The 25,595-nt window shown below is 29.7% G+C and overlaps 1 protein-coding gene across 2 annotated transcripts in view; it reads right to left on the reverse strand.

Annotated features, from left to right (window-relative positions):
- Nucleotides 1-8,210: 8,210 nt before the first annotated feature.
- LOC107436481 (phosphatidylinositol-glycan biosynthesis class W protein) overlaps nt 8,211-25,595 on the reverse strand; it is a 28,728-nt gene continuing 11,343 nt past the window's right edge. For both annotated transcript variants that reach the window (XM_043054668.2, XM_016048218.3), the window contains exons 6-8: nt 21,909-22,141; nt 15,428-15,557; nt 8,211-8,951 (exon numbers count right to left, since the gene is read on the reverse strand). In XM_043054668.2, the coding sequence (XP_042910602.1) occupies nt 8,655-8,951; nt 15,428-15,557; nt 21,909-22,141 (660 nt within the window). In that variant the 3' untranslated portion in view covers nt 8,211-8,654. The remainder of the gene's footprint in view (nt 8,952-15,427; nt 15,558-21,908; nt 22,142-25,595) is intronic.

Below are 25,595 nucleotides of genomic sequence, written 5' to 3' on the forward strand. Positions count from 1 at the left end.
TAATAGTTTTATTTTTCTCACTGTGAAAAGGAGAATTCAAAATAAAGTTATTGAAGTTACGTTTTATTTTTTTTTAAGCATCATAGCATAATAAAGTACTGAGACAGTGGCGTACGCAGAATTTTTTCAAGGGGGGTGTTCATGATTTTCTGAAACTACTAAAAGAAATTCGAGTATGTAATAAAGCACTATTATTTCCCTAATTTAGACAGCTAGATAATTTGACTTTTTATTTAGACAACATTGTTTAGTTAAATTTTGATTTGATTTTTTAAGTTTAAGAACATAATGTAATATCTTCTCGCATGTAATATCTTCTGAAAAAAGTCCAATGTCATATGGGTGGGAAGTAACACTTTGAGGGCCACTTTCACATTCATCAGATTTTGATGTGCTAGAAACGTTTTCTTCAACGGAAGTGTCACATTTCTGTTCAACAGAAAAACTTACATTGGTACTAGATGCTGTCACCTCACTAATTTCAGGTCGTGATTTTTTCTCAAAATAATTATAAATTGTTAAATTCTTGCGTTTTGACATCCTAAAGATCCAAGAACAGCAAATATATATATTGGCACAGAAATATCCGCTATGCTACGATCTTAAAGCTTCGAGCTGGAATGAATAACTTCAACGAGCTCAGTATCTCCAATAGTATTGTTACTGATTTCTTCACTAGTCGAAATAACGACGACGACGGGTTCGGCGATTGAATGAACTTTTTGTTAAGACAAAACAAATCAGATTTAGCAACGAGCTCCGAAAGACAAACGGCAGAGATAACTCTTAGTCTGACTAACTAACTCCACTGTTCTCCGTTCCCTCTTTTATATAAATTTTCACCGCAACTCCAAAATTCTCGAATTGTCTCAAACACGACAGAACGTGTAGGATTCCAGAATCATCGCGTAAAGACCTCGCGAATGAAAGCCAGTCTCGAAAACTATCGCGACTGGCAGGACAGAAAGAAACCAGTCCGTAACAGTAACACGTGAATTTGGTTTCCAAAGTACAACCCTATTATAGTAAATGTTTTTTCAGTGTTCTGAGAAATACCGTGAGAAAAAAAAGTAGGCATAAGGCAAATAAAAATATATAGTCTTAAAACATAATAGCCCGCATAATTTCTACTGAAATTTTCATTTTTACCATTTTGTCTGAGCTCAAGGGGGGAGTTTAAACCCCTCCCTTGCGTACGCCACTGTACTGAGATAAGGGGGTGTTTATTCACTGGATCACCAAACGATGAAAAACCAGTGAAGGAACAAGTGTTCCTTTACTGGGTTTTTTTCTAAGTTAAGGAAAATAAAAGATAAACTAATTTTCTTGTACCTTCAGTGATGTTCCTCATCAAAAGTATGTTAAAAATACGAAAAACAACTTCTAACCAGGGAGGGAACAGGCATGTTCCTTTACTGGGTATAGATTTCACAGTGTACAGTTTAACAGTATGTGTTAATATGTTGACACTTTAATTTTCAATTCATGATTACAAAAAAAAGTTAACATTTTCCAAGCATTTATATGTTATAATTTCAAGAATAGGCTTGTTTTTAAATATTTGTATGGCTTATAAATTCATAAAGAGCATTTAAAAATAACCAAAATTAAGTGTTCCTTTACTGGGTGTTCATTCACTGATAAGAGCTGTTCTTTCACTTGGTCTTCTTACTACTTGTTATTTGAACCTCCAAAACTTTATGTAAGTTCTCTAAAAATTTTTTTACATAATTTGCAACTAGTAACATATATGTTGACACTGTCATTTAACTAAAATTCCGAATTTAGAAATTAATATGATTTTTTAAAAGGCAAGCGAAGCTTAAGTGTTCCTTCACTGGTTAGTTAACCCTATATGTATTTTATGTATAAATTTCACAATGAACAAAAATTGAAGAAGAAAAAAGTTCATTACTATCCGATTTCTTCTCTATTTTCGGTTCACTCTATCTATCCACAAAAAATAATATTATATGTGTGTAGCAAGGCACTGGAACGAACATTTTGTTTACTATTGTGAGGTTTGACTGTATTTCCGAGTTACTTTATTATTATTTTTTTTTTTTCCTAAATAAAGTTAGTGAAAGACCAATTATGGATTCTAAAAAAAGAAATTATTTTAGGAAATCACTGGTTTCTTATTTGAAACATTTTAAGTTCTCGGATGCTTCACTTCAATGTTTGGAAGTTTCAAATTCTTAGGGAAGTTCATAAAAAGCCCGTTCTTGCAAAAAAAAAAAAATTTCTTTGGGGAAGTAAAAAAAAATTTTTTTTTTTTTCTGCTGAAATTTTCGAAAGAATTTATCTTCTTTTCTGAATTATATTCAAAAGATGGCCTTTCTCACGCATCCGAGTGGGAAAAAATACTTTTCTATTCTCATTTGAGAACAATGAAAAGTAAAGATATAAAGAAATAATTTCTATTACTTTACTGCACAGATCCTAATTATGATTTTTTTGGATAGTAACTAAAAATGTTTTTCTTTTAAGTGCTTAAAAGGTGCTCATTTTGTGTTGAAAATTCTGGCTACTTACCCTGTATAAGATTTTTGAAGCATTTTTGCCGGGAAAATAACATTTGGAGCTGGTCGGAGAAGTAACATGGTTCTGGAGTAATTTGAGCAGCTGATACAATCCTCGATATCTTCTTTTCTCTAAATACTTTTTTTAATTTCAAGATTTGTACACTAGAACTTCCATTTTAAATAAGATATTTTAATTTAGTTTTTACTAAAACAATGTAATTCTTACTAGCGGAATGTGTATAATTGTAATTCTTACTAGCGTAACGTGACAATAAACATCAGTTTTCGCTGCACTAAACTACTTTACTAAAAAATCTTTTTAACGAAATTTCCTCCTGAAGTATTTTGAAAATATGTTTTGCCAAAAAATCATACATTACGGCGGCAACTTTTTCAAGGACGTTATTAAGACTTATGGAACAAAAATGCACTCATGTTAGTGGTCTTGTCATCCGATAGAAACTTACTAAAAAAAAATTGACCACAAAAATATATCAATCATGGTGCGAAGCGTTTTTCAAAAACCCGTAAAGGGGCTTTTTTCATGGGGGTGCTTAATTTTTCCTGCGTATTATGCTAAAGCGTGGTTTTCACATTGTTCTATTTAACCACAATCCATTTCAGCTTAATACCAATCATGTTTGATGAAATACTTGGGAGCATGTGCAAGATAATCTCATATTCATTTTACACCCTCTAAAATCTTTTTAGGGTGGCTAATATAATCAAGAGTTCAGAAACTAGTTATTTTATCATGTAAATTTTGCATTTTGTTAATGTATAATAGTGCTTATTTTTTGGGGAGAGAGAGTTGGCTACGCACCCTGTCAATATTTCTTTTATTACACTTCTAATTGTTTGCTGGTCATTCTCCTCTTACTTTCATATTTTAGTTCTAAAAAGCACTCCTGCTGTTTTGCTGTCAATGAAAAAAGAAAATATGTATAAGTAAAAAAAAAAAATTTTGTGAATAATTCTAATTTATATCTCTAAGCTTCAATTTTTAATTAAGAGTTTGACAGATTGCAAGGTTTCGTTTTAAGAATCCTAAAATTGCCGAAATAAAAACCTAAATTCTGTCTTTGAATTGAAAACAGTATTCTCATTATCGTCTGTCTTTTCTCGTGTATCGGCCTCAGCATTCTCTTTTCTTAAGACTAACAGTCAGCAGTCTTTAAAATATATGTTTTTTCTTAAAGTTGAATTAACTATGGACAGAAAGATTTTTTTTTGGAGAAAGACAAAATGGAAGTTGACTTTCGGTAATTTAAAAAAGATAGGAAAATTATAAAAAGAATAGTTAACCCTAAGATAGGTTGAAAATATTGGTATAAAAATAGTGAGAGCAAATGTTTTGTGCTACTCAGCATTTTATTTTGTAGTCCAAAAACCATTCGACATAGAAGGTAAAATTTTGAAGAATATACTACTAAATTAAAAATTACATACACATTTGATAAAGAGTTATCGACTGTTAAACCAGTAGTAAAAAATTACCACTGAAATGCTATCTACAAAATTGAAGAGTTGATGAACTTTTTTTTTCTCTTAAAAATAATAATTTGTTTTTTTTCGAGGTTACATTTTGTTTTGCTGTACAAAAACTATAAGACTTATAAACTTCAAATTACGCACTGGAGTCACGTTTGTGAGTTCGAATCCAGCCGGCCAAAGACTCTAAATGGTGACTAGTACACTTCAAATCCGTCGGATCACAAAGTCCTCCATGCTCCCATAACAAATCAAAACCTCTGGGGGTACTGCATTCGAAATGGATCGTTCTCTGGTTCGGGACAAAATTATTATCTGTGAACTAATGAATGGGTCCGCCCTATAAAACGGCAGAATTCTTGGCCATAGACGGCGCCACTAGAGAAAAACAAGAACAATCGCTCTGCTTTAATGGTCGGCGACAACAACAGCAACTTGAAATTAAGATTATTACATACAGAAAAAGGACTATAATGCAATAAATGAAAACAAAATAGGATTCCATTATTAGTTCGAAATTTCAGAGTTTTGGGTAGATCTTTTTTTATTTGGGGGAAAGTAAACGTTTTTTTTCCCCTTCAAAATTCCAATTTTAAGTGGTTTTTACTCAACATTTGTTGTTGTCCTGTAATATTTAGCATTCCTGATTGAAAATATTACGTTCTGATTTTTAAAATTTTGCCGTAATAATTGTGTCAGTAGAAGAGAAATAATTAAAAAAAAAAAAAAAAACTAGGTTCCATCAAAGTCAAAACTAGTATTCGAAAAAATAAACCAAAACCTGTCACGTGAAAAATAACTTATCTCTAACAGGGCGCGTAGCCAAATTATTCAACAAAAAATAAGTACTTTTCAAACACTCAAAAAATATTTTTAAGCACTTTAAAAAAATATAATTAGGATGGGTAGGAAAGTTTTTGACAATTAACGGTTTTATCTTATTTTAACCATCTTGTCAAAAAAAAAAAAAACTTTTGGCATTGTTTATGACAATTGTCAAAAAATCATGAAATTTTGAATCAGGTAAAACGAATGTTGTTTTCATAAGCAACCGACTGGCAATACGCCGAAATAAATTGGGGTAGAATTAATTGTGAAAATGTTGAATAGAACAATGTGAACTGTGTCTTTTTGCATAATTCGAACCGAAAATCAACATAATAAAGGAAAAATCTCATTTTTGAAAAAGGGAAAAATTAAGCACTTTTTTAAAACATTCCAATGTAAAAAGCACCTTTAAAGGCTTTTAAAAATCGAAAGTATGCACCTTTGAAGCATTTTTTAAAAACGACAAGCCAAAAGAAAATAAAAAAATTCTTGTATTTGCAAGAGTGTCACACTATCGAATTTCTTATTAACATTTCTTTGAAAATAAATTAGAAAATGAACTTGAAATTACGAATTCGGAATAAATGAAAAGGATAAAAATCATTTGCAAAATTCTTTTTCGCTATTGAAAATCATCCACGTATATGAAAAAACGCACGTCTTCTTCCATTTATTTTAAATAATGTATATAAACTCGGAAATCTATTTAACAAAGATGCTAAATCCCGATAATAAGCTCGTTATAAGGAAAATTCGTTCAATAGAAAATCCCCTTTTGAAATACTTAAACTCTAGACATAATTAAAACAGCAATTCATCACATTTTTATCTTGTAAACTAGTATCTACTATTAATTTTAACCGTAAAAGAAATCTGCATGGAAGGCAAGAATAGAGCAAAACATTATCCAGTACATGCTACAGACCTTTTCAACTAATAAAAGCTAAATTTATGTATAAAATGATAGCTGTATTTATTATAAAAGTAATTTTAAACAACCATTACCACATGCGCTCTTAAGTTTAATGGCTACTGATAAAATCCGTTATTAAATTTTCTCTGAGTTTTTCGTTCGAAATGCAAACACAAAAAAGGATTTTACTGCTTTCTCTAAAAGTGAATTAGCTTTGAAAATCAATTTAAGGTCATTTCCTCCATTAAATGCGGTTTGAAATATTTTGGGAAAGTGGATCTCAAAGAAAAGTTAATTTAATAACTCCTTCACTTTGCTATTTGGAAGTGTGTAAAGGTGTGAATGTATTACTCATAATACATTAGGAAAAAAAAAAACGTTACTATTGTCAAGCAGAACAAAGAAAGAAACTTTTAAGGAAATATTAAACATGTGGTACTGCTCTAGTGCAGGGTATACTACATAGCAGTCCGTTTTGTTCAAAAATGAAACTACAGTCGGACCTCTATTTAACGAAGTCGCTAAATCCCGAAAAAAAGTTCGTTACATGGAAAATTCGTTAAATAGAAAATCATCTTTTGAAATACTTACACAACGTAGAATAGGTTTTAAATTCATGGATACTAGAAATAATTAAAATTGCAATTGATGCACCTTTATCTTGTAATTTTTTTCTTTAATAGTCAGGCACTTTCGCTTCGACATTTTGCAGCCGTAAGAAAAGCAACAAGCAGCACTCTGATCAGCAATCTTAAAACAGGAGCTCTACGGAGTGAACAACAAGAAAGTTTTTCTAGAAAGGAAGTGAACAGTGGGGGTGGAGATAATAGGACATGTCAATAAGGGACCAGGGACCACACACTTTGATGACCCATTCCTTTTATCTTCTCTGCTCATTTCCTATTCAAGGAATTTGACCCTTTCCCCCCTTTTCTAGTGGGATTGCATTTCCTGTATGAAATGCAAACAAAAAGGGAAAGGAATTTTACTGCTTTCTCTAAAAGTTAAGGGGATGCGAAAATCAGTTCAANGCCCCCCCCCCCCCGCTTTCTTGTTCCACTGGATCTGAAAAGCAGTATCTTTTTTATTGCATTGTCATCATTCGAATCACGTGGGCCATCCAATTCATTCCGTTTATTTTTATGTATTTAATAATATCGGGTTGTGTTTATAAATCTTGTACAGTTCAAAGTTAAATCTTCTTCTCCAGTTATTGTTTTCATTTACCCCATCCAGTATACTCCGCAAAATCTTTCTCTCAAATATTTGCGATACAATTTTCCTCCAGTTTTGTCATTGTCCAAGCTTCAGAAGCATATGTCAAGACTGGACTGACAAGAGTTTTGTAAATTAAGAATTTTCTTTTTCTTGAAAGAAACCTAGATTTAATAAATCTTCTCAGCCCTATTTGCTAGATAGAGTCGGTTTTTAATTTCAGGAGTCACATTCTGTTGTCAATAGTAATCATTGATCCTAAGTGAGTAAAATTCCTTACTGTTTTCTTGTTTCTTAATAATATCATATTAAAATATTGGGACTTAATAAACCACCCGGATATTAGTAGCAATAACTACAGAAAAAGTTTCAGTATCATCTTGGCAAAAAGTGCCTAAAAAGTGCACGCATTGAATTTCGTCTGTTGTAATGATAATGTATTAAAAAAAAATAGAGAGATTTTAAATATAAAAAAAACATTGAGAAAATTTGTAGCAATAATAGTGGATAAAAGGATTGGCTGTTATTGCGACAAATGGATGGATTTTTGATGGTATCTAAACAAGATGAGAGCATCCAAAAGTGATTCATCAAACGTGTAATTCAAATTTTGAATATTGTAATAACATCGGAATTTTTAAAACTGTGAAAAAATAGATTGCATTATCAGCAATTGAAAAAAAAGTGATTGAAACATGGATTTATAACGGTAGAGAGTGCATTGAAAAGTCATTATTGAAATGCGCAATTCGAAATTTCAAACAAAGTCGTAATGTTATATAAAAAATAATTCAATTTTATTGCAGCCAAATAAAAAAAAAGAGGCAAACATATCACATTGATTAAATAATTCTTCTGTTGAAAATTCGAATTTGCAACAAATTTGCTACTCATTAAAATATAAGTTAAAAAAAGGAGAAAAACACCATTTTTTCTAGCAAACAATCTTTTCAATGTTTACCATTTCAAAATTATTTTTTAGGTTACCAATTTTATACTTTCGTATTTGCTTCAGTAGTTTCTTAATTTCAGCTATAGTCATTCTAGAATATTTTTTCTCTGAGTTCCAAAATTGAGTTTTTCTCAAATAAGCCTTCTTAAAAAAAGAAAGCTGTAATAGATGGTTAATTTTGCAACAAATTATCTTGATCTAGCACAATTACTTTTTAACTTAGTACATTTGCAAAGTTAGCCTTGCGAACAGATTTCTTAGCAATATGAACAGATTATACTATAAATTTATTAAAAAAATAATTTTATTCTTTTCTATAAGGAAATATAAAACTTTAAAGTGAAGAATAGTACAATTTTTTTTAAATTTTTTTTTTACAATAAATGCATCAATTAAACATTTTAATAGAAATTTATCACCATCGAAACAAGCAACATTTATGCAGCAGGTAACTTAGCCTCACAGAGAACTGGAGTAATGAGTATTACTTTGGACGCTAATGACCAGAGGAAAAAAATGAATGCTGAGGACAAAAATATTCATAAAAACTGGCAATTATCACAATATAATACGAAATGTGTCAATGTACAATTTTTACAATAAGGTAACAATAAGTTACTTTGAAATAAAATGCCTGGCAGTAATAATGACTCATTGTAGAGCATAAAATACTGTTTTTTTTTTTAAAAAAAAAGAAATAACAAAAGATTTAATGAAGCTTTTTTAAATACTAAAAACGAAGAAACTTAATATTTAATTTGAACAATATAAAAGAACTTCCAAATAAGATAGTAAGATACATAAATAAAATACACAATGATTTTGAATTGGATGTATCAGCAGTATTAATTGTTATATTAACTAAACCTGTCATCAAATTAGCAAGCAGAAAATAAAAAAGGCCATTATAGTTGAGAACATTCCACAATAAATTTTCATGTAATTTAACTTTGAGTAACTTCTTGATGATATCAACAATTAAAAAATGACACAAATGAAGTGAAATCTGTAAGCTTGTCAGTGAAACCTGAAAAAATATAAATAATGTTTTTAGGATAAACAAAAATAGTACAAATCACAGAGCAGGGAATAGTCAGAGAAAATAAATAATTCCAAGTCCCAACTAAAAAGTAAATTTCTTAAACTAAAGACAAAAATCAAGTTATACAAAACACTCGTACGGCCTGTGATCCTATATGGTAGTGAGTGCTGGACTCCTAATAAAAAAGAGAACAAATTGCTGGTTCTTGAGAGAGGGATACTTAGAAGAATATTTGGTGCAGGTCTATGAGAATAACAAATGGCGCCCCCTTTACAATCATAAGTTATATAAGAAGTATAAACAACCAGACATAGTTCATGTTGTTAAGGTCAATCGGATTCGATGGTTGGGACAACTTTATTGACCTGAAGATCAATACCCCGCAAAAAAAGTAATTCTTTTTAAGCCAGAAGGTAGAAGAAAAAAGGGTCGTCTACTGACTAGGTGGCTGAACGCAGTTGAGAGGGACTTAAAGATAATGGGAATAACTGACTGGAAGGTCATGGCACAGAAGAGATGAAGATGGCAAAAACTTATTGGAACGGCCTTGGCCTGTCATTGGTTGTAGTGCCCAAGAAGAAGAAGAATTCGAAATTCCAAAAATTAACTAAAACATTTGAGTATAATCTGTTCCCCACAAAAAATTTATATAGAGTGTCCCAAAACTCATGGTATATGTAATAGAGAACAACTAGACAAGTACATATCGCCATACAATCCATGGTCCAAAAACAATGCAGCAGAGGGCTTTTAATTTTATGTCTTTTTCTTATAGAGTCATACAGTGGCGTAGTTTTATTGTATATTTGGAGGGGGTAATCACTTAGTCTTCTGACGGTCGCTGTAAAAGATTTTTCAAAATGTTAGTAAATGAACAAGTAAAGAATAAGAAGATTTTTCAATAATTAAACATTGAAGAGCTAAGTATGCTAACAAATAGATCACATTTACAAATTTTTTTAATTATTGATTTGTCGTGGTAGGTTGATATTTTTATTTTTTAAACTTTAAATTGAAGATTTAATACGTCAAACTACTATAATGTTGCAACTAATAAGAAGTTTTTTTCTCAACGGCCTAACAAGTTTGCAGCTATGCATATATATATGTATTCAAAATGCTTAAATTGTGAAAAAAATTTATAATAAAAAAAATTTATGTCTGCATCTTACTTACCAAAGCAAATAGCTCATTAATCAAGTAATGTATGATTTCGGAGGGGGTTTTCGTCCCCCAAACACATCCCCAAAACTACGCCACTGGAGTCATATGAAGAGCCTCATCTTCGAAGATTCACCTAAAGACCTGACACTTAGCTGCCAACTCTACTGGAAAATCCAGTAGAGTACTGGCTAAATAAAAATTCTCCTGGTTTTTTGTACATTTTAGAAAATTCCCTAAAATTGAGTAAGTTTCCTTAAAAAAAATCCCTATCGAAATAGAATTTTTGTGCAGATTATAGCTTGTTTGAATATTTAAATACGTGTCACATAGTAAAGCGAAAATCTCATTTATAAAATTCAGTTAACTTCTTCGATGAATTAAATGCCTATCATTATTCAAAATTATGAATAAAGATAGCGCTTCAAAGACCATTAAATGTGAAATGATATCTAGAAAATATGGCCGTTTTTCGAATTTAATGACTATTAAAATCCTTAAAATTCCCTATCTGTAATATATTTTGCAAGAATTTTCATGAAATTTATATTATTTAGTAAAATCTACTGGAATTTTTCCCTATTCGAGTTGGCAGCTATGCCGACATCATAAGAAAGATGACACAAAGTTACTCCTTCGAGTGATTGAAACTTGCCACAACTTTGAACAGTTCCAGTGTTTTGTTGAATAAAATGTCATTCCATCTCTGTCTTGTTTCTCATCATTTTGTGCATGCTTTGTGCTTTACAACTTGCGTTGCAACTTTATGATTTGTGCTTGTCTTCTATCACCCCTAATAAATGTACCATGAGTTTTGGGACAACCTTCTGATTTATCTTAATAAATCGACTTTAATCACTATATAACATTCCATAAAACTTTTTTACTTCAGCAATGCATTTAAAATTATATCTAATAGGCTTTGTGGCGTCGCTGCTTATGAAGCGAACTGAAGTGGTCCTGATCTTCAAACTATAAATGCTGTGACATGGATTTGATATTTGCTCTTTACATATTCTTTTTCAAGCAGCTGTATTTAACGAGAACATGTTGGGTGTGTGGACTCTGTTGTGTTTTGTGGAAATAAATGTTTTATTTGGATATTTTCACGAGTCTAATTTCCTGAACCCAGGATAATTCTAGAATTTGTGTCTGGCTGGGATAGCCTGGTTGGTAGGGTACTGGGCCCTTGTCCAAGAGGTCTTGGGTTAGATCCCTGCGGCCGAAGATTACCTGTGCAGTAAATGGTGACTGATGCACGCTAAATTTGTTTAGTCACAAAGTCCTTCATGTTCCCATAATAAAGCATACCTCTGGGGGTACTGATCCAGGAGTTTCCTTGTCTTCTGGATTGGTTCAAAATGAAAAAGGCTACGTAGTTGAACATTAGTAGTCGTAAACCCAAAACATTGGATTGGTTGTTCAAGGACGGTTAAAAAAAAAAAAAAAGAATTTGCGTCTAGATGAAACCAAAGTCTTATCAAATTCCAAAATGTTTTTCAGAAAAAAGTTAATTCAACATTCTCAAAGAAAACATTGCAAGTTCAATAGAGTGACTGCCAGTAATAAAATCAACTGCTGATAATAAAAAAACCCAATCCGTAAGGTGTACGGGATCATTACGATATCGAAACATGCTAAAACCATCCTTTTACAAAACAGTGATCACCATGTTGCAAAATCAAAATTTTAGTAAGACATAGGTTCAAAATAAATAAAAACTCAGTTTTTTTATTTTCTCTCAAATTTTGTAAAGCAAATAAATAACAAATTTTATTGTGCCATCTTCAAACAAAAAGAACAAAGTTACATTTGTGGATGACACTTCTTTAGGAAAATTGAATGATGAAAGTTAAATTATGAAACATAAGAATGTAAAAGAATCTGCATGTAAATTGTTTATGAATTTAAAAAAAATTATGGAAATGTTTATCATCATCCTTCAATGTCACTCATTCAGTAAATCAATCAAAGATGAACAAAGAAAAGGAACTAAAATAAAAACTCTCTACAACAATATTTTGGGGATCAAATAAACATATTGTTATAGAGGGATATGTTGTTTATATAGAGGGCCAACATACTGTGGGCACACAATAACATTTTTTTCTCAATTTAACTGTTATATATGTATTAACTATAAGTATATATATTATATAAAAAATTTATTTGCAGAGTGGTAATTATGGTTAAATATTAAAATGAAATAAATTCAGAAAATAAGATCTTAAACATACCCTGAAAACCGTTTTTAATGAAAATAATCTGATATTTTTCTTTGTTTACTCATTTTTTTGAATGTCAAGTCAACCAACAAAGTATGCAAAAATGATTTTTGTTTGTGAATGGTGCTCCACCCACCCTCTGCAGAAAAAGTTCTTTTTCCGGTGTTATTGTGATGCTTGTGGTCATTTGTGACTCGTGATCAGCATTTAACATGAAGGAAATGAAATTATATAGGAACGTTATATCTGTGACTTCTTAAGAGATATGGGAGGAAATTTCTAAGAATGGAAGCTCTTGGGGTGGTCAGCAGCGAGTCTTCTCTTGTCAGAAAAGATAGAAAAAAAGTCAAAAGATGATAAAATAAGATTTTTTTTTACATTATTTAAAAACCAATAATAAATGGAGAAAATAAGGTTGAAATTTTAGAAAAAAAATCATTTTATGGGGGTTTACTGCTTCAGAGAATATCATAATATTGAGAGGAGCATGACATTAATTCATAAGCAAGTTTGTCGGGACCACGAGACATTATCGTAATAAGAAGAGTTATTGTTGTGTTGGATATCGCAGTAGCTGTATTGAAAATTTCAAAAACTTTTATAAACTTCCAAACCATGTTTTTTTTTTTAAATCAAACAAACATGCCAATATTTCAAGACTTTTCTGGAATTTTTTTCAAAAAATGTAGCTATAGTAAAAATAAAATAGAAATATACAAAACAATTTTGTTTTTAGTGTGAATTTTAACTTTTAAAATTTATTTCCTAAGTGTAGATATTGTGGTCTAATTTATGAAATCAGCTGTTTTACAAAATAAATGTGATGTTAATGGGTGGCAGGCACTGTATTAAGAAAACAGAATTCTAACTGTCTGTTATATATGTTTCAATCTTTTTGTTTTGCTTATGGATGGCTATCCTACAACGTGGGTGTGGAATAGCCATCCTAGTGTATTGTGCATGTATAGCATTCTTGAGTACTTTTCATCAAAATCTGCAATAACTTTCAATTCAATTTTAGTAAGTATTGCTTTTTAGTTGTACAAAAATTTATATTGTATTGACAAGCAATTAGTCACAATTAGGCTGTAAGATGCTGTTATTCATTATAAAATTGTGTACAAACTTTTCTATTACGATAAAATCAAAATATTGTTCTGCAGTAACTGATATGTTTCTAAAGCATATACAACTTATCCTAACATAAATGATTTGAAGAAAAAAAAAGGAAATTCAAAAAGGTCATTAGCAATTTTTAAATATTTAGAATTTAATTTTATCAGTTATTAAAACTTTACAAATGTTTGGAGTTCATTCACGTAAGAATGAGTGTAAAAATAAAGGAAGCAAATCTTCTTCAAGGAAAAAAATATGCCAGAGCTATTATTATGACCCATCGGAACTCTTGTCACACAAAAAGTGCAGTAATTGTCACTTTATTGCAAATTTTGTTGCACAAAAAAAAATTTCTTCACAATGTGAGAATAGTATTTTATATTATTTTGCAACTGGTAATGAATTCATAAATAATGGATACAGATTATTTTCAACACTAAAAGTTTGATAACATATTTAAAGAGTCTCACTTGTGATCATTATGGGGTTCTATCTTCAGGATGCGCAGCCAGACTTTTCAACAAAAAATAAGCACCTTTTAAGTACTTTTTAAGTACTCAAAAAGCATTTCTAATCACTTTCCAAAAAAAAAATCATAATTATGCCAGATAAAAATTATTTTTTCTATCGTTTGTTAAGTTCTTAATTTATGAACATAAAATCAAAAACATTTTTAAAAACTTTACATGATCATGATAAAATAACTAGTTCCTGATAAATATTGCAGATGTAAAAATCATGCATTTTTTATAATTTAGAAAGACAGTCGACATGGCAAAGAAAAAATCTCTTTTTAAAAGGTAGAAAATTAAGCACTTTTTACAAATCCGAAATAAAAGAAGCACCTTTAAAGGCTCTTAAAAAATGTAAATCAAAATTAAGAACCTTTAAGTACTTTTCAAAAAATGCTATGCATCCTGATCTTTAGAGGTAGCCCAGTCAACTACAAGTTTTATGTTGTGCCCTCTCTAATGCACTTTTATGGGCTTTGCTTTCTCATTCATTGATGAAAAGGCAGCTTAAAATGGGATTTGCTCTGATTGAATAATCTTCACAAAACAAAGGGTTCTCCAATTACAAAAGCAGTTACAGGGGTCTGTCAAGGGCAAATTTATTACCGTTTAGCGGTAACTTCACAACTGCAACTTTATGAAAAAATGGTATTTTTACAAAATACTTTTGAAAAAGCAAGTTCAAAGATTCTCCCCCCACCACACTTCTTAAAATTTTGTTTTTGTATCCCCGTAAGAAACGATAAATCCTGAGTTAATTTCGCATACACGAATATGTAGGACATGCTTGGTCAGACAGTGCGGTATGGTAAGAATAACTGTTCGCTGGAGCGACCAGTTATTCTTATAGTGGATATTATAGCGAGTGAGCTTTTTTTTTTAAAAAATTAAATGCCGAGGCGCTTCCTGTGTAAACTTTACAGGAAGTTAATTATTACAATTTACATTTATGTTGAATTTACAGGAAATTCAAATATTATTCTAAATATTCGAACATTGATCTAAACTTATTCTAATAGACCTTTATTTTTTCCGAAACATTTTTTTCTGTGTGATACTTTTTATGATATGACCACGTGGGAAATGTTCTCATAATGAAAATAACTTTTAGTGAAAGTAAGGTTAATTAATGTTTTTTTTCTTTTAAGTTCATGTTGTTAAGGTCAACAATAGACAATGATTTTTATGGATTTTTAAATTTAGATACAATTTTAAACCCAAAATTTTACAATAACAAAATTATTTTTTAATATAAAGGGAAAAATATATATTAAAATTTACCATATTTTTGTGTTGATTTGTTTAATATAATTTTTAACTTTCACAAATTATGTCTAAATTTCCACAAAATAGGTACCTCTCATAAAAACCTAGACAGACCCCTGAGTTACAAATGGGTTCTTTCAGTAAATATTATTATGATAAAAGAGAAAATAGAATTACTTACAATCCATATGCAATAAGATAAGTTAGCCATTCTTCGGGAGACATGTTGGCAATTCTCATGAAAAATAAGCATCAAAATCCATCCACACAAACCAAGGCAACACAGCTTCACAAGTAGATAACAATAGTCTCTGTAACAATAATCGTAAATGAACTAAATACATAGTCATCAAAATGGAAAAACTGCAATATTTTCCAGTTATGATGGACATTAAACATACTTGAAATGCTATCTATTACGCATACTCTTCATTTCAAACATTAATAGGCATTCAATTTATCAAAGATAGTTAAAAGATTTCTTTCATTAATTTAAAAAGAGAGTTCAGAATAAAAATAAACTTAAAATTTTATAAAAAAAAGTTTTGAACTGATTTCTATAAATGAGGTCATTATGTATTAGTAATACTTATTTAAATATTCCAGCAAGCAATAATCTGTTCGAAAACTCTATTTAAGTAGGGATTTTTTTAGGAAACTTACTCAATTTTAGGGAATTTTATAAAATGTACAAACACCAGGAACATTTTAATTAAACCAGAAAACTAGGAGAAACTGGCAAATTCAGTAGAGTTTGCCCATATGTAAATAATTTTGTTTTCTTTTTATCATAGATATCAACTGTTTTATTTTATTTTATTAATTGCTAGATAACACTGAGGAACAAAACTTTCTTGGTTTCTGCTGCATGAGATTTTTGAATGGAATTTTAGGTATTTTTATGTCACTTCAAATCTGAAATCAATTTTTATGCATTTCAATAGCATATTCCCAATCAGGATTTTTTTTTATTATTTATTTAAATTCCAGGGTTCTCACTCAATCAGAAAAAAAAAACCCGGACTTTTCCAGGTAAATTTAAATGAAAATCGAGACCCTTACTTTCATCATAAAACTTTGATTCCTTTTATTAGTGATGTGAAACATTAGATTTTCTGCGTAAAAAAATATAATTAAATAAGGATGGGAGCATTTAAGTTTGACTAAAATGTGAAATTTTTATAACAAAGAGTTGTAATACTTGTTAGAATTATTTAACTCAAGTCTCAATAACTGATTGCTTTTCCGGACAATTTTAAGACTGGTTATTTTCCAGGTATGGACATTTAGGAATATTTTTGTAAAAAAAGTGCAGCTTTCCCATTCCCTGATTTTTAAAGTTAAAAAAAAATTCTCCTATAATTCCAGGATTTCCTTGTTCTCTCTGACCTGTGGGAAGCCGGAATTCACTCAAAAGAATACTAAATGTCCCCACTTCTCTGGTACATAGAGAGAGTGGTAGAAAAATGGTGATAATACATTTCAGCTAAGGATGCAATACATTAAGGTCATATCTTTTTTTGCCTTAAGTGTTATTTTAAAAAGAGCAAAGAACTGTATTAAGTATGTATATAAACCTATACATTCTTTATAAACTTGTACATTCAGGCAAAAAATAAATAAAAATAAAAATATTGCGTCGAAAAAAATCTGTAGCTTTCCGAACACAACTCATTTCATATTTTGAATCTTTGCAACAAAAAATGTGTTCCCTAGTGAAATTAAAATTTTTAATTAAGCTTTAAAAAAAACTTGAATGAAGCTAAAACTTTAATTAAAATTAAAACTATATCTCTCAAACAAACATAAAGCAATTAATTAGAATACAAAAGTTAATTTAGCAATGTATCAGTAACACAGTCTGGCAATAAATCAGAGTGAATGGAAAAAATGTTCTTCAACTTAAAGATTTGTCAGAATAACATAACTGAAGAGTAGTGAAAAAACAAAGAAGAGAAAAACATTTTAAGTTGGTCATTCATGATTGGAAAAATTACAGGGTGTGTCTCTCAACAAAAAAAAAAAAACACCTTTTAAATAACTAGTTTCTGACAAACAAACTCTTTTCTTGATTACATTATAAAATGATCGAGAGATTTTTCGGTTCGACATCAGAGGGTGGAAGCCAGAGAATATCTTGCAAAATGCAGCAGAGATGCACGTGAGAGTGCTCCATACGTGGGGACTAGCAAGTATTTCATTGAACATGTAAAAGCGCTTTCATACACTATGGACAGACCGAAATAGATGGTGGTTGAATGAAATGTGAAAATATTTTGATAATGAGTGAAAATTACTTAGTGAAATTTTAAAATTGAGGATCAAATTCATTTATGACATAATATTAAATTTTTTTTTGTTAAATTTTAATGGTGTTAAGCGAGTGCCCTTTTCTAGGCGCTGTGGCTCTTTCTTATTCGTAGGGAGAACTCTGAAAATTATAAATAATTTGATAAACTGAGAAAAGTATATTTAGAACCACTGTAATGATGAAAAAAAGAAATGGAATGGAATGTCTTTATCAAAATAGACAAACAGGACTGAATTAGAAAGAGACTGAAATTGCAGAGCCAAAATGCCTGGACTGAAACAAAATTCAAACAAACTGCTACTTTTCATTAAAAAGTTAATAAAAAAATTCTGTTTCCTAATATTTAAAACACTTTTTGTCAACTGACAATTGCAATCAGTTGTACATTGATAGTTAAATTTAAACAAACAAACATTCTGCAGGAGAGCAAAAATAAACATTTTCCACCTCATTTAAATTCAAGCACTCTGCACAAAATTGAGGTAATTGAACAATGTGATACTAGTTTTGAATAAAGAGATGTCAATACTTTGAATAACAAATTAATTTTGGGATCCCTGTTTATGATTTGATGTTCATCAATAGCCTCTTGTTATTCATAATTATCTATAATACCTTACTTCATTCATTATGATTTTGTATAAAGTATATCATAGCTTTGAAACAAATTTGCTTTCATTCAGAATTAGAGTGAGTTTTCGATCAGATAAGATGCGTGTGTGTTCTTTTGACAAATAAATAAAATTGTCCAACATTACCAATTAATTTATAACACAAAGATTGAGCTTTTAAAAGGAAAATTTTGAAAATGAAATAAATGAAAACTAATCAGTTGTCAAATTGTTTAAAACAATTGTTCCGAACAAAATTAATTTTTTTCATCATTTTGAAAAATCATTTAGTTAATACTATAAAATATTTAAAAACTAGAGTATTATTACAGATGACAAACTGCAGACAATAACTAACACAGTTATCATCATCATCAATGGCTGGACAGCACAGGGTGGGCCTTGGCCTTCTCAAGAAGTTTTTTTCAGGCTAACATTTTTCATGAAAGGGTTTTTAGTTTAAAAACAAAAATTTAATTAAAAAAACTTAAGACCAAAAGGTCTTTTTCTAGGCCATCTATCCATCTCAAATTCGGCCTACCTTTTTTTTGTGTGCCAATTGGTCTGGCATTGAAAATTCTTTTTGTGGTACGGTCTTCATCCATTCTGATAACGTAGCTTGCCCATTTTATTTCTTCGTTGTTAAATGAAGTTAATAATGTCAGGCTCATTATATGAGTGATAAAGCTCTAAATTTGTTTTCCTAAGCCACACACCAATTTTTTGAATTCCTCTGAATATACTTCTCAAGACCTTTCTTTCAAAGGTACCCAATCAGGGCTTAATCCAGGTTTTCAATCCTAGTACCTATTTTTGTGAAGAAAAAAAATTTTTTTTGTGAAAAAAAAATTTTTTTCTGTGAAAATTTAGTATTGCTAAAAAAAAAAATAAAAAAAACTACATATGTATACAAAAAGTACAATACTATAAAAAAACAGTCACATATTGCGCAAGGAATTGCTTATAAGACAGCTTGCAGATTAATTCCATTTATTAATTCAATGTAAATTATACAGCCAGCCAGCATAGAAATTATGGAATTTACTATACAGATTAATATTATGGTTAAAAATTAGATTTACATAAAGTTGAAAATTTTTTTTTAACTTACTTACTAATAAAATGTATTGAACTTATTATGATTAAGAAATTATTATTTTGATATTGTGCTAAGTTTTACTTTTGAATTAATGGTGGAAAAAATAATAGAAATACAGAATACATAGATAAAATTATAATAACTGCTCGGAAAACTATTCAGCACTTTAATTCCTTCGAACTTTTTTTTTATTTTCGCGAAGATGCGTTTTTTTCCAAAGTTCGTTGAAATACTGATTTTTTATTTTTATTTTGTGAAGGTACCGATTTTTTTTAAAAAATTTTGTGAAGGTATCGATTTTTTTTAAAATTTTGTGAAGGTACCGAAAAACGGTACCAAAATCGACCTGGATTAAGCCCTGCCAATATAACCTCATCTGTACAAGATATGGTCACAAGCATATGTTAATTGATCTTAAAGGAGATTTATATAATAAAGCATCTCCTTTTTCGATGAATTACAATAGATTTTCATCAAAACATCTATATAATGATTCCCCTTTGTATTACGGAACCCAAGTAAACAAAGTTGTCAGCAACCTCAAATTTATATTCTTCAATTTTTAAATGGGTGTTATTGAAGCGTGTTTCAGTACAGGCTTTGTTCTCGTTTATTATCAGTCCCATCTTGAAATCAGTTAGCCTCCAACCCATAATTAAGAAAATGAGTTTTTTTTTTTTCGTTTGTAGTGTTATACTTCAACTATGACCTAATGTTGTTCGTAAAAACTGGCCGTCAGAAAGATTGATTCAAAAGATTTGAATCATAGAAGTTGCCTTCATTTAAATGTATCTAGCTTCTGAATGCTAATATCTGTTGAGTTCATGTTTGCAAAAAAATATACAAGGTATTTATAAAGTCCCGGACCCATTTTGATGTTTAATAACTCATAAAATAATAAAGATAGATTAAAATTAATAACATAAATGGTTAGATAGACTCAAAAAGTTTCATGACCCTTGTCAATGAACTTCCATGTGTGCCCCCTTCGTCGCACGGAGAATATCAAGTCGATAGTCAATTTCACGCCAGGTGACGGCAAGCATGTCGGCATCCACAAAGGCTATTGCGGTTGTAATTCTGACTTTTAGGTAATCAATGTTTGACACGATCCTCCTGTAAACATTGTCCTTTATAAATCCCCGAAGACAAAAGTCCAGCGGCGTTATATCAGGTAATCTGGGCGGCCAAGGAATTGGACCTCCTCGCCCAATCCATCTTCCTGGAAAATGGTCATTCAAAGAACTACGAACGATGATACCCCAATGAGGTGGTATACCATCTTGTTGCAAAAAGACATGTGGCTGAACCTCTTCTAGTTGTGGAAATACGAAGTTTTCCAACATGTTTAAGTATACGACAGATGAGACCGTCTTTTCTGTAAAAAAGAAAGGCTCAATGACTCGGTCATGCATTAGTCCACCCCACACATTAACTTTGGGGAATCCCTTTGTGTCTCACGGTATTCATGGGGGTTTTCAGATCCCCATATGCGCATGTTATGACGATTAACAATGCCAGAAACATGAAAGGATGCTTCGTTGGAGAACATTACGCGCTTCAGAAAATCAGCAGCATCTTCTATCCTTCCTACCATATCTGTTGCAAACGCCATCCTCCTAGGCCTATCGTCCGGTTCCAAACCTTGAACAATTTAAACTTTGTATGCATGCAGTCTTAATTGTTTCTTAATAACCTTGTACACAGTCAAAATTGGCATATCCAATTCTCTTGCCGCTGATCTCACAGATCTTCTAGGATTGTCTAAAAATGTCTGTCTGACACGCTCAACGTCAAAATCACTTGTGCAGGGACGTCCGGAACTGTCTTATCTGCGATACCTCCAGTTTCTAGAAAATTCTTTTTCCACCCCAAGATACTGCTTTTGGATGGAGGATCTTTTTGGTAAATTCTTCTGCAATTTCTCTGTGCTTGCACGATCGATTTCGTTTCTATGAACCACCATAAAATCTATGCTTTCTCTTGTGGTGTATGCATTCTCCTTAATATCCGCTTGAATAAAACATCACACAGAAAAGTACTACATAGAACAAACACATCAAAAGTAAACAAAACATTCCAATAGTTGCCAAAAACAAAAGAGAGAAAAATGCAATTAATAAGTAGACAATATTTAGAAAAGTTCAGATATTTAGACTGGAAAATGAAATTATCTGAAATTAACCACACGCGCAGACGATATTTACAAAAGTAAAGATATTCAAACCTGAAAAGGAAAATATATGAGTTATTCCATCAATAAATGCCATAAGTTTGTTTATATCTTCATTATTTTAAGAGTTATTAAACATCAAAATGGGTCCGGGAATTTATAAACACCCTGTATATTTAAATTTTATACAAAGATACGAGTTGCTTTTGGCAATTAGCTGGTCTGTCTATTTAATTTTTGATTCATTTATTTATTTATTTTTTTGGACAAAAATTAGCCAACCTAATGAAAAATTAGCCTGATTTTAAAGAAAAACATAATAAGATATCAATTAATGCAAGTCCTATCTTCTTTATAAATTTAAACACATTAAATAAACTCTTTTCAACAAATATTTTCTGTTTTAATTTCAAATAGGAAGAAATAAATGAGACATTATTATGATAGAAATTCTAATTAGAAACTTACTTTTTTCCCCAAGCCACATGACCCAGTTGAACACCAAAAAAGTAAAGTGAGACAAAGCCGAGTAGTGAACAAATGCCTTCTTTGTTGGCTTCTAACAAATTCCGTCGTTCAGGTGATGAGACAAAATCAGACAATCCCAGTTTTGTGAGAAGAAACTGATGAATGATCACAATGATAACAGCTAACAGCCCAGCATTGACTTTAAATATCGCTAGAATGCTTGAACACATTACCTGTGAAATTCATAAGAAAAAAATTAACATTTAAAGCAAATAATTAATTTAGAGTTATTTGCTAGAAACCGTTATAGTAAAGACTACAGTAGACCTCATTTCTCAGGGGACCATTCATTACAAAAAAAAAAAAACTTTTAAATATCAAATAATGACTAGAATATGTATAAAAATTTAAAAATTTTCTAAAAGATAAAAAGAAAGAATTAAGTACTTGTTGAAAAGATATTTACTATGCAAAAGAAGGATCCCTTTGGCAGACTTTTTTGAGCTATCTGAGACAAAATTCACTAGCACTAATATCTTTCTGCAAGATACTTTCAATAATAACAAGTATATATGTTACAAATTTAAAATAACAAAAGTGCTGTGTTTACAAAAAAGAACTATATATAAATAAATTTTTTTTAATTGAACATGTAATAATTTTTTATTCTAATATGGGTGATATTCTCGAATTTTGTTGGTGTAGGGGTGCACACATTATTTCCTTCTTTGTACTTTGTAAATAATCATCACAATAAAGGAATAAATTAAAAGTCATGAGATCTGTTGTAGAAATTGCCGAAAAAGAAATGATCGACGACGAAATCACGTGAATCTCAAATGCGTGTTTCATTTCAAGATTAGGTTGTTGTAATAAATAATATCGTATAAAAAAATATCGGAATTAAAAACTATGGCAATAACTGCCAAAAATTCAATAGAATTATTGCTTTAAAAAGTAAATACTCAAATGTAACGATTCAAATTTCCATATAGTTCGAAATATATTGGGATATTTAAAAGCCACCTGAAAATCAATATCAATAACTGCTGAAAATGCATGATTAAAATAGTATATGTAAATTTCCGTAGAAAAGGAAAATACTAGTATTTTTTTATTTTTTTTACCTTTCAAAAGAAAAAATTTTCTGCAAGAACTCTCTGTTCTGTACAATGTCGCCGTGTAGCTGCGATCCTGCCACGGGGAGAAGGATAAATAAATATATTTATTTAAATACTTGGAAATTTTGGCTCTCTTTCATCCCAGTGCAAAGAATAAATTTTCAACATTTGCTACAGCGTCCTGAAAATTCGTGTGAATACTCATTGTTTTAAATACTTTGCAACTTCCCACAAATGTTTGTTATAATTTGTTGAATTAAGTTCGGCCTTCATCGATATCACTTTGTACTTCCTCAGCTTCTGTCATTTCTGACAACTTCAACATTTCTTATTTGAGAATTTTTACCCAAACTGTAACAAATCCACGTTTTCTTTATCCTTATTATCAGGAGTTACTGTTTTTCTTCACAAAACAAATTCAATATTTTTTTCAAATGTTGGTAAAATTTCTGAATGATAGATACGATAATCTGGTAGTTTCAAAAATGATCTACAATTATCAACATTAAAAGAATAGAATTTGTAAAGGGACAGTTAAAATAATACAATGTAAGTGGGAAAGTGAAAGATGTGAGAACGATGGATTGTGATTCTACTGTATTAAAGAATTAATCGTATTTTACATACAGTGTAAATTTTTTTTAAAAAAATGAACTGAATAATTTATTATGTAATAATTTGATTAATGCACAAACTTTTAAGGTTCAAGTGGTAGATCTTGAATATTTAAAATAACTAGTGCAGACTATATTTTAAGTTGTAATATCAGATGCAAAATTGTACTTTTCTTTGAATAGTAAATATACCTTTTCTTTTTTGGCGGATTCAAATTTCTGACACTCAAAAGATGGAATGTACAGAAAATAGGGTCCCAATAGTTTAGTAAGGAGTCAATTTGATCCCTTTAATTTAACTTTTTTGAATATTTCACCAAATCTTCAAAACTGTTTAAGAATTTTGCACACAGTAATCAAACTTGTTTATCCTGAAATAATTTCACTGAAAAAATAGGCTTTTATCATTTTCTTTTTATAAGGATCAGAAAAATGTTTAAATTGTAAGGTATACAAATGCTACTTTACTTGAAATATGTAATTTTGAACAACTAGAATCCAAAATCAATCAAATAATTCTGGAAAAATAACATTTAAAAATGAAGTTTTATTGTTATGAAATTGTTTTCTCTGAAACAATTAAAAAAAATTTATTCAAATTCTGGATTTTACTATTTAAAATTAACCAGTGAAAGAAAAAAAATAAGATCATTATTAAATTAAATAATAAATAGCTAAGTGAAAATTATAATGTTTAGTAATTAATTCTATTTTTAATTCATTATAAATTCAATATAAGAATGTTTCTATCAGTTAAATATAACAGAATAGTTGAATTTATTATATTTCATATTGAAACAGACACTAATTTTTCTAAAAAAAAACAATATCTAAAATAATTTAGAAAGTTATTCACACATTTTTTTTCAAAATAACAATTTCTTAAAAAATGTCTTTTTCATTATTTTTAATAGAATTAATAAATATAATAATTTACACAAACTTTTTGATTAAAATTATATTGACTGTCATAAATATATTTATTATTAACAACAACCAAATAATAACAAAAGATTATTTATACATACTATTACCATTTACCACAATGTTAGACTCTTTGTAATTTGAAAAAAGATTATTATTAACAACAACCAAATAATAACAAAAGATTATTTATACATACTATTACCATTTACCACAATGTTAGACTCTTTGTAATTTGAACAAAGATTATTATAAACATTAAGTAATTGAACTGATCCGTACAAAATTTCCACCCAACATTATGTTAAAATTTCTTTACCACAGTAGACTCTCTGAAATTTGCATAGCTTAGGCTTTGAGAACTTTAGAATTTGGCAGATTTTACATCGATTATTTGTTTACATTTTCCCTGCTTATTTTTAAACTTATATTCATATGTATATAGAAGGTTAATGGAAAGAAAAACCAATTTTATTTAAGTAAAATTGATGATAATTATACTTAATAATTTTTAATCCTTTTCCCAGTTTTTATTCAAATTTAAATAATATCAGATTTTTAATAATATCAATTAGCTTGTGCAATATAATTATAGATGTCATCATTAAAATTATTATAATTTGGAAATCAAACTTTAACTAATACAGGGGTCTGTCTAGGTTTTTTTAAAAGGAATTTTTTTGTGAAAATTTAGGCATAATTTGTGAAATTATATCAAAATAATCAATACAAAAATATGGTAAAGTAAGAAAATACTTTTAAAACNTGGGAACCGTGTCTTAACGATCAGTCCACTGCGGGAAATCAAACTTTAACTAATACAGGGGTCTGCCTAGGTTTTTTAAGAGGAATTATTTTGTGAAAATTTAGGCATAATTTGTGAAATTATATCAAAATAATCAATACAAAAATATGGTAAAGTAAGAAAATATTTTTAAAAAAATAAAAATAATTTAAGAACTAAAAATACTAATCACTAAAAATAAGGAAAATTTATGACGCTAATTTCTATACATTTTTCTCCATAT

Source organism: Parasteatoda tepidariorum, chromosome 1, assembly GCF_043381705.1.
Source record: "Parasteatoda tepidariorum isolate YZ-2023 chromosome 1, CAS_Ptep_4.0, whole genome shotgun sequence".
NCBI lineage: Eukaryota > Metazoa > Arthropoda > Arachnida > Araneae > Theridiidae > Parasteatoda > Parasteatoda tepidariorum.